This window comes from Bos javanicus, chromosome 5, assembly GCF_032452875.1.
Source record: "Bos javanicus breed banteng chromosome 5, ARS-OSU_banteng_1.0, whole genome shotgun sequence".
In the NCBI taxonomy this organism is placed as follows: domain Eukaryota; kingdom Metazoa; phylum Chordata; class Mammalia; order Artiodactyla; family Bovidae; genus Bos; species Bos javanicus.
In genome coordinates, this window is record NC_083872.1 from 22,755,782 (window position 1) to 22,766,503 (window position 10,722).

At 40.7% G+C, this 10,722-nt stretch overlaps 1 protein-coding gene across 1 annotated transcript; it reads left to right on the forward strand.

Moving 5' to 3' along the window:
* Positions 1-331: 331 nt before the first annotated feature.
* Positions 332-2,751, forward strand: LOC133248645 (histone H2B type 2-E-like). Its single transcript, XM_061419021.1, has 2 exons — positions 332-652; positions 2,701-2,751. Exons 1-2 carry the CDS (start codon positions 332-334, stop codon positions 2,749-2,751), a joined length of 372 nt encoding a protein of 123 aa, XP_061275005.1.
* The last annotated feature ends 7,971 nt before the right edge of the window (positions 2,752-10,722 follow it).

Below are 10,722 nucleotides of genomic sequence, written 5' to 3' on the forward strand. Positions count from 1 at the left end.
CTGTCCCCAACGCAAGGGGCCCAGGTTCGATCCCTGGTCAGGGAACTAGATCCCATATGCTGCAACTAAGAGTTTGAATGCCACAACTAAAAATACCCTGTGTGCTGCAACTAACTATCCCACATGCCATAACTAAAGATCTGGAGTGCTGCAACTAAGACCCAGTCCAGCTAAATAATTTTTTTTTTTTTTTTAAGAAATGATAGGTTTGATCTTCCTTTATCACTCTAAGCAGTGAGTTTGGAAATTTGTTTCTTCCCTGAATTGTAACCAACCACACATCAACACTTTTCAAGATCTTTCTGTGTTGTTGGGTGTTGTCATTATAGACATGCCTGAACTGGCCAAGTCTGCTCCTGCCCCTAGAAAGGGCTCTAAAAAAGCTGTGACCAAGGCCCAGAATAAGGATGGCAAGAAGCGCAAGCGCAACTGCAAGGAGAGCTACTCCGTGTATGTGTACAAGGTGCTGAAGCAAGTCCATCCGGACACCAGCATCTCGTCCAAGGCCATGGGAATCATGAACTCCTTCGTCAACGACATTTTCGAGCGCATCGCTGGCGAGGCGTGGCGCCTGGCGCATTACAACAAGCGCTCAACTATCACATCCAGGGAGATCCATACGGCCGTGCACTTGCTGCTACCTGGGGAGCTGGCCAAGCACGCCGTGTCTGAGGGCACTAAGGCTGTCACCAAGTATACCAGCTCCAAGTAAATATAATATGCCTAGCTGCTGTTAACAGAGAAGGCAATGGCACCCCACTCCAGTACTCTCGCCTGGAAAATCCCATGGATGGAGGGCCTGGTGGGCTGTAGTCCATGGGGTCACCAAGAGTCGGACCCGACTGAGTGACTTCACTTCACTTTCACACATCAACACTATCCTGCCAGGCAATCTGTGAGAGGCTAGAAACAAAGTTACATAAAACCCCAAGCTTTATATTTGAAGAGTTTATAATAAAGGATAATGGTTTTCAAAGCACTGAGGGCATAACATTTCTCTGGAAACTTGTTAAAAAATGAGGATTCCTGAAGTCAAACAGGGCCTCTGTATCAACCTAGAGGGGTGGGGTAGGGAGGGAGATGGGAGGGAGGTTCAAAAGGGAGGGGATATGTGTACACCTATGGCTGAGTCATGCTGAGGTTTGACAGAAAACAACAAAACTCTGTAAAGCAGTTATCCTTCAATAAAAAAATGAAGTTAAAAAAAAAAAAGAGGATTCCTAGAATTTCCTCCAGAGATATTAATTCAGAAGGTGTGGGGAGAGGACCACCAATCAAAATCTAACATAACACCTGTCACATAGTATACACTCAGTAAATAGCTTTGATAAATCAATGGCTGAATTTAGTGAATATGTCCTCTGAATCTAATGCAGAAAGTTATATGAACCACCTTGTCTTAAAAGGTTGACCATCAGGGGAAAAAATTTAATCAGGGATCAATTAAATAAGATAACTGGGCTCTATAGTTCAAAATATTCTGGGGAAAAAAATTAATGCCACTTCTTTATAAAGCTGATATTTGTTTCCTTTTAAGAGAAGCTGAATTTAGTATAAAAGTAAGTAAGAAAAAGTCTGGAACCAGAAGGGAAACGGAGACATATCCAGGAATTTTAAGCAGAATGAGGTCATAGGAAGCTGTTGTTTTCCTGCACCTTCCTTTTTTTTTTTGAGCAGGAAAATTCCACACAAGAAGCAGACCAGTTGATCTCGCATCTGTGCTCCCATGTCTGGCACTTATCTGGGTCAAGTCAAGGAGAGCTGCCCCCAGGCCCTGGAAATAGACAACCCACCCAGTGGCTGGGACACACAGCACGTACAACCCTTCTTATCGCCAGACGTTCTCCCCCAGCGTCCGTCTGGAAGCAGATTCTCTGCTGAGTAGGCAGCACACCGGACTGACAGAATCACACAGGGCCACCTGAGCAAACAGCCCTTCCCTTCATACATCCATCACCCCATCCCAGATCCTGGAGGCACCTCCCTTGGTGTTCGTGTAAAGGTACCAAAGGTGTTTTCCTTTCAGAAGGATTTAAGAGAGCAGCCTGTCACTGGGCCTGGGCTCAACTCTTACTGCTGATTTCCTAGGCGCGTACCTTAGCACCAGCTTCATAACCTCTCTGTGCCTCAATTTACTCATCAGTAAGTTGAAGATACCAGGCATACCTACCTCATGGGGTTCTTTAGCAGATTAAGTGAGGAAAGAGATGTAAAGCACAATGCCTGCATGCAATAGTGAAAGTGAAAGTGTCAGTCGCTCAGTCGTGTCCGACTCTTCGCAACCCCATGGACTGTAGCCCGCCAGGCTCCTCCGTTAATGGGGTTTTTCAGGCAAGAATACTGGAGTGGGTTGCCATTTCCTTCTCCAGGAGATCTTTCCAACCCAGAGATTGAACTCTCCTCTCTTGTGTCTCCTGCATTAGCAGGCAGATTCTTTACCATCTGAGCCACCAGGGAAGCCAGTGCATGCAGTAAATGCTAAAGATGTGAACTGTGGCTAGGGGTCAGTCCACAGGACTGTCTAGGACAATCCTGGCTTCAGAGCTGCATGTGCCATGCTACCGCTGGTTTGGGGGCTTCTGTGCCACTGCTGCCCACTGTGGGTAGCTGCCCACTGTGCTTCCCATCAGGCTTCCTGCACTTGAGCACTCTGGGCTATCAGTGGCCCCCAGCCTGCCTCATTGTGGCTCTGTGTTGTAGACCTCCATGTTAATCGTGGCCATTTTTCACACAGTAAATAGCGAATGTTAGTTTCCTTGATGACAGACACACAGAGAAGCACAATTTTTCAGATTCAATTCATAGATCAGTTCTCAATCCTTAAGTCATATCTCTTGATCTTTGAGTCGCACACTGTAAATTTTGATTATCTCTGTTTTATAGCATCCTTTGTCAGTCTGATCCCATGCAATATGGAGAAATTGAGGTATGGATGACATCATTCAAAAAGCACCTGCAATTTTTTTTTTTTTCTCACCAAGTACTTACAGACTTTTCTAAGGTAACTTTCAAAAACCCACTGAAATACTTTTACATGTTTTGCAGATGAGGAAATTAATATTCAAATACATTAAGTATTGGGACCAAGGTCTTACAGCCAGAAAGCAGATAAATGGGTCTTGAACTAAAGTTCTCTTGCACCCCAGCTTGTGCTCATCTCATAACACTGGGAAATGAATCATGAACGAATTTGATCTCATATATTTCCAGTGTTTATTGAATATGTGATTTCTAAAAATCTTACACTCACTCAGTAAGTTCACTGGAAGCCTGCTAACTTCTTGTCCTTTGGCTGTTATCACTGTCTACTTTCCTCTGGGGCTCTACTCTCCTTTAGTAATGTTTTATTGTTATTAAAAAGCATTATTTGACTATAAAGGGGAAAATCATACAGATATGTTCCACAATATGGCTAATCTCAGTATGCAACATCTAATAATTATATAAAAAGCCTTCATATCAAATGTAATCAATGGTCAAATTTAGTAGGAAAGGCTTTTTTATAGATTGATGTTCTTTCTTCATTTCACATGGCTACTTCATTGAGCTGAAACTTATCTTGCCAATCTGTAGCTTCTCTAGGTAGTATCTGGGATCTATCTGCTGACTGCTGTCTATTGTCATTCAACTTTTAAACATTATTTGAAATATAACTGTCTTCACTTTCCTTGTGTGAACTGAGAACAAATTTTCAGTCTAAATTAAATTTATTAGTTATTTTTTTATTCCTTGATAGAAGAATAAATATTCTTTAATAAATAAATAAATAGCAATATTCTTTAACACTTTGCTTTCCACAAATGAATAACTTGATTGTGATTATTAACTCCTTTTTCCTCCCTCAGCCTGTCAAAGGAGTTACAAGTTAAAATTAGCATGGAGGGATAAGAACAAGGAAAGAGACACATTTGACTTTGAAGGTGGTAAAAAATTTCATGTGATTCAAAATACTGTATATTTCCTGAACATTGGTTAGGTACTCTTGTTGAAAATGTAAAATTAATGTATGTTCTCTTTCTGGGCCTCAAATATTTAGGATCTAGTTGAGGGAACTGGATTTATACATGAAATACAACTGGACAACACTGTGTGTTAGAATAACCATGCACCAAAGTCTTTGGTGCAGACATTTAGTAATATGACGAATCAGGAAAAGAAGACATCACTACAGGCTAGAGTGGGCTGGCAAGATGAGATGAGGAGCTGCCATGTGACTGGAGAAAGGGTGAGATTCAGAGAGAAGAACCAAACAAAAAAATGTGAGGGTGGGGGAAAAGAGGGGAGAAAGAACAGGGGCAAAAAGAAATGAGGAAAAACAAGTTGGCAGGAGGAATGAGGAAGGAGAGAGGCAGGCAGGTAAGCAGCGGATTTTGCACTACAGAAGGCAATAAAACGAGAGGTGGCGATTCCTAAAAGACCATGTTGAGCAAAATGCACTTGCACCCTTGTTAGTATATCCAGAAATTCAAGTTTGGAAGTTCAGGTTTATATGACAGTAAATATGTGTTTGTGGGGGTGGTGGGGAAAGGCCAGTAAATATTTACTTCAGTTTTTTAAAAAAGAAAGCTATTCCACACTATGAAATATTTCTCAAAACCCTGGTTTCAAAACACTTGTTCCACTTCTCCAAGCCACATAAAGGAACATGCTTTTTTGCCCAAACTCTCTGACCTTACATTAACCAGTCTCTCCACTGAGTCTGCTCTTGAGCTCTCTTTAGCTCCATGTGTTTCTTGTCTTTAAATAAACCTCCTAGATGATATTCTTACAAAGATATTCAAACAATTCAGTGTCAACTTCTTCATAAACTTTACCAGGAATGGCGTTTGTAGGAGGAGATCAAGAATCAAAAATGAACTCTCCCTCTCTCTCATACTTCCTACGTCCAAATTTTGTATGAGTTCTATTAAGAAAAGTTTCTTCTCATGTTCAGAACTCTTCTACACCATAGACTAATTTGAGAAACGAGTGTATCTGCTCTGGCTGAAAATGAGAGCAAGGTACTGCCTAATTCTGGGAAGTCACTAGAGAGTAATAATAAGAGCCGACTCGCTGGAAAATACCCTGATGATGGGAAAGACTGAAGGCCAGGAGAAGAGGATGACAGCATGAGATGGTTGGATAGCATCACTGACTCAGTAGATGTTTGAGCAAGCTCCAGGAGATAGTGAAGGACAGGGAAGCCCGATATGCTGCAGTTCATGGGGTCACAAGAGTCGGATATGACTGAGTGACTGAAAAACAACAACAACAATGGTTATAACACACCTTTAATTGCTAGGGCTTCCCTGGTGACTCAGACAGTAAAGAATCTACCTGAAATGCAGAAGACCTGGGTTCGATCCTTGAGTCAGGAAGATGCTCTGGAGAAGGGAATGGCTACCCACTCCAGTATTCTTGCCTGGAGAATTCCATGGACAGAGGAGCCTGGTGGGCTACAGTCCATGAGGTTGCAAAGAGATGGGCATGACTGATCTATCAAAACACACACACACACACACACACACACACATTGTATTCTGAGGGCATCCGGATTATCTGGGACCTTGTTAATGAGGATTCCTGAGCTTATTTTCAGAGACACTAATTCAGAAGGTGTGCGCTACACAGTAGGTATCTTTGTAGGTACCACCTAGCCTTCAAGACGTAAATGTGAAGGAGTTATAGCTGTACCTACCTCATATGATTGTTAGGTGATTTAAACGAGATTTTATATGTAAGTAAAAACCAGCAAACCCAGTAAACTTTACATGTTTCACACAGAAATCAATATGCTTGTAGTTATTAGGATTCTTACTATTCAAATATTTGAATAAAAAAGTGCTCAGCTGAGAAACACCAACAGTAGTAGATTATTCTGACAGATCAAAACCTTACAGCTAGTCACCCCACTTCACACATGTTCCCCTCACCAAGAGTTTATGTAATGTCTAATGTTGCTAAACTTAGTGACATATTAATTTTCTACTTTGGGATGATCTCTATTCAATAGTAATTGTGTTTCTAAATATGGGATGCATTTTTAACTGACTGAGTTTTGTACCACTTTTTGTCAACTTTTAACTATAATTCAGCTTAAAACAAAACAATGCATTTTCTTTCCACTGTTAATCGAATTAATGAAAGTTGACTTTATGAGCAAAATCCTAATTTATGAATGTTTCCATTGTCTTTCCTGTTAAGGACATTAGTACTTGACTATCTTGTAGCAAACAATTTGCATGGGATGGAATTTTATTATACATATTTTCAAGTAGTAGAATGTATTAGATTTCACCCAGATGATCTTTTAGTGAACTATTTAATCTGGCTTAAATTTTCTAAATTTTCTTAATTTTCTTAACTTTCTCCAGTTATGAAATGTATAAATGATTTTATGATAATGCTACAGATTCATGTAAACATATAAGATTATAACCGGGATTTAATGTCTTTCTGTAAACTATAACTTAAACAAAGACTTGTCAGGACAAAGGCAAGCACATATTTTATAAATGCTGTGTTTCTTGAAACAGTCTATGCTTCTTGGGAGAAAATCACTAACTGCTTACCTCCTGGGACCAAGGACCTGACGTCCCTGAAGTCACAGCACACTTCACACTCATCTCCACGTGGAAATAGGTGGCCACTGTTGGATTCTAGTGAGAATGACACCTCTGGAATATCTCAGCTTCACAATCCCAGTTAGAGCCCTCTGAGAATCTGCTCACATAGCGGCAAACAATATCTTTAAGAGGTGATATTCCTAGAATGAATCCATTTCTAAAATTAAAGAGGAAAACAATTATGGGGAGTGAGGAGGTGAGGTAACATTCTACCAGAAGGAAAGGCTAATGCTCTCCAAAAAAAAAAGACAGTATAACCTGAAAGGACGGTCCCAAACCTCAGGAAAAAAACAAAAGATTTGAATTTGGATCATATTATTTCACATAGCTCATATAACGATGACTTTCATGCAGATTTCCTGGCAAAATCATTTGTGAGAAAGATGGTGGTATTCTCAGTATATGGGGTATGAGGTAGGGGCACATGGGGACTGAGGGGTCCTGGGGATATGGGTCTCTCGGTGTTAAAACCAGGAAAGTCCTAGGCAAACCTGGACGAGCTGGTGTCTGCATGTGCGTCTCCCCAACTAGATGGCCAATCAAAGCTTCCCCACGCACTCCAGCAAGTTACTGCACTGTTCACACAACTTTGCTGCTCAGGTTGGCCCAAAGCTAAATTGCAACAAGAGTGGATGCTTCGGCGGTGTTGCTTCAGTTCCCTTTTTTGGCATCTGTTCCTCCTTCTCACTACTCTTGTTTGTTGAAGGTCCTGACATTTTTTTTCCTTCCCAAGAGCAGTTCAAGGTGACCTTTCTTTAAGCTCTTTCCCAAGCGACTTCTATGAGGTCAAAGTCTTACTTCTCTTTCATTTGTTAAACTATGTAAAGCATGTGCATGGTTCCAAAATAAACCTATATACTAAATAAAAAAGCCAAATCATCCTTGCTCCTGGTGGCTCATGGCCTTGTTTCCTGCCACGTGAAGCAGACCACTTGCTCCATTTAATGTGTGGTGAGCTGAGAAGCACCTCTTCTAGGTAATAAAATACTATGTAGAAGAATGTACCTTTAAGATAATCCTCGAGAAGAAGACAGTAGTATGACAGAGGTGTGGCGAGGAGAGAATATTCTGTAAGGCAGAACCTTCCCCACCCTCAGAACAACTGTCTGCCTGGTAACCTGCATGCCTTACACAGCATGGCACCACCAGTGGTACACCGTGATGGATACACACATAATGCCAAGCTTCGTAATGGTTAGATTCATTTAAAAGGCACTGCATCATACCTTTCGGAGAGTCTCAAGCTTCCTTCCATTCCAAATATGAGTCCATTATAAGTGGATCTCGAAAGCAATTGTAGCAAGGAAGCCCATGTCCATAAATATTTCAATGTCTCCCATGAAATATGTTCCTATTATTACCCACACTATTGTGTGTACAGGATTCTGCACAAACTAGAGACTCAATAATTATTGATTGGCCAACGAAGGGTCATTATCTAATGTACCATGATCATTTATGCCAGAGACCCACAGGAATCAGCCTGATCCCACACTTTTTCTTTTAAATTTTGAGACAGGAACAGATAGTATCTCATCTTGAGTTCCTTGTGGAAGTAGAGAATATGAAAAGAAATAAAAGGTAGCATAATTGTGGAGTCATAGGAAAGAATGAGAATAAAGAAAGTAGACATAAGATCAGAAGAAAGAAATCAGACTATTAAAAACTGAGAATTCTTTTTAATACCCAAATGCACATTCTTTTAAAGAAAAAGATTCAAAACAGCAAAGCTTCTCTCTTCTTGGCAGCAAAAAATTTATTGCCAAGGCCGAAAGGAGATGAATAGTAGAATCAAATCTAAAGTACCTGAAATTTAAAACGAGCCAATTTATGTTTCATTTAAGAGAAGCAAACAGATGGGCCAGATAATAATTTCAAAATCTAGTTTACAAAGAGAAAAACAAATCTGGAACCCCAAGTCAAATGAGTTAGAAATAAAAAACAAAGCAATAAAAAGAAATAAACATGTACAGAAGCTACAACCACCTCCTTCAGCTTATCCAATGCTGGAACTTTTCTTTCTCCCCAACTTCATTTCACCTCCAGGGAAGAGGCAGGGTGGACACCATGGGTTTGTCACTTCCCCAGATGGCATCAAATTCATAAATTACAAACTCCAGGAGAAGGGAGGAACCTTAGTAAAGGCTAAAGTTCTCCTTGGGTCTCCAACATGGACTTCAAAAGAAAACCAAAATGTCTGCACTGGTACAGCCACCATAGAGAACATTATGGAGATTCCTTAACAAACTAGGGATAAAATTACCATATGATCTAGCAATCCCACTATTGGGCATATAGCCTGAAAAAAAATGACCATTCAGAAAGACACATGCACCCCAATGTTCATTATAGCACCATTTACAATAGCCAGGACTGGAAGCAACCTATATATCCATGGACAGATAAATGGATAAACAACTTGTAGTACATAATGGAATATTACTCAGCCACATAAAGGAACAAATCTGAGTCGGTTTTAGTGAGGTGGATGAGCCTAAAGCCTGTTATACAGAGTGAAGTAAGTCAGAAAATCAAATATCACACATTAGTGCATACATATGGGATCTAGAAAATAGTACCGGTGAACCTCTTTATAGAGAAGAAATGGAGACACAGTCATAGAGAATGGTCTGGTAGACATAACATGGGAAGGAGAGGGTAAGACAAATTGGAAAAGTAGCCTTGACATATATATACTATCGTGTGTAAAATACATAACTAGATGGAAGCCGCTGTGTAACACCGGGAGCCCAGCCTGGTGCTCTGTGATGACCTCGAAGGGTAGAATGGGGTAGGGGAGGCACAAGAGGGATGGGGTATATATGTAATTATGACTGATTCACATTGCTCTATGGCAGAGACCACCACAGCATTGTAAAGCAATTGTCCTCCAATTAAAAAAAAAAAAAAGAATATCTTCAGATCTGTGAGCTTGAACCATGCAAAACTATAGTTTTTCTAAGTTAAAAAAAAAAAAGTGCATGTTTGCAATTTCAAAGGATTGAATCTAATATATTATGATTTAACTAAAGACAAATTAAGATCTTAAACATATGTGGCTAACTATAAAAGTAGTTATATTCTTACTTATATAATTAAACCAAAGATAGTTTCCTTTGGTCACTAATTCTTCTGATACAGGTCTGAACTCAAGTCCAGGAGTCAAAATGTGCAGGTCTCGGCCATTTCTCATGTTGCTCCTGTTCTGCCACCGGGGTCAGTCATCTGGTTCTGAGTTGTCATGTGAAACATCCGCTGTAGCTGCGCTTTCTCTTGTTGGGTGGTTTTCGTTCTCAGGCTTCATTGGCTTTATCTGTACGCTGTGTGCAGTGGTTCTAGTTTCCAAATCAGTGTTGCTGTTGTTATGATGGCTGCTTTCCCACACAACACAGCTTTCTCCTACTCTCGCCTGCACATTTCACTTTTCCTCCTGTGCGGCCGTCACCCTGGAAACACGGCCAGAAAGCATCCTCTCTGTCTGAACATTTCCTTTGCCTGCTGTCATGTAGACAGATGCTTGCTCCTTGGAAGAAAAGCTATGACAAGCCTAGACAATGTATTAAAAAGCAGAGACATTACTTTGCCAACAAAGATCCAGATAGTCAAAGCTATGGTTTTTCCAGTAGCCATGTATGGATTGTGAGAGTTGGACCCTAAAGAAGGTTGAGTGCCAAAGGATTGATGCTTTAGAACTGTGATGCTGGAGAAGATTCTTGAGAGTCCCTTGGAAAGCAAGATCAATCCAGTCAATCCTAAAGGAAATCAACCCTGTATGTTCATTGGAAGGATTGATACTGAAGCTGAAACTCCAATACTTTGGCCACCTGATGCCAAGGACTGACTCATTGGAAAAGACCCTAAAGCTTGGAAAGACTGAAGGCAGGAGGAGAAGAGGGTGACAGAGGATGAGATGGCATTGTTGACTCAATGGACCTGAGTTTGAGCAAACTCTGGGAGATAGTGAAGGACAAATGAACCTGGCGTGGTGCAGTTCATGGGTTGCAAAGAGCTGGACACAACTTAGTGACTGAACAATAACAATGTACACATAGGTAGTTCTTTGCTTTTACCCTGAAATCGCATTGCTTGGAAGGCAAACTTTTTAGCAAGGACACTA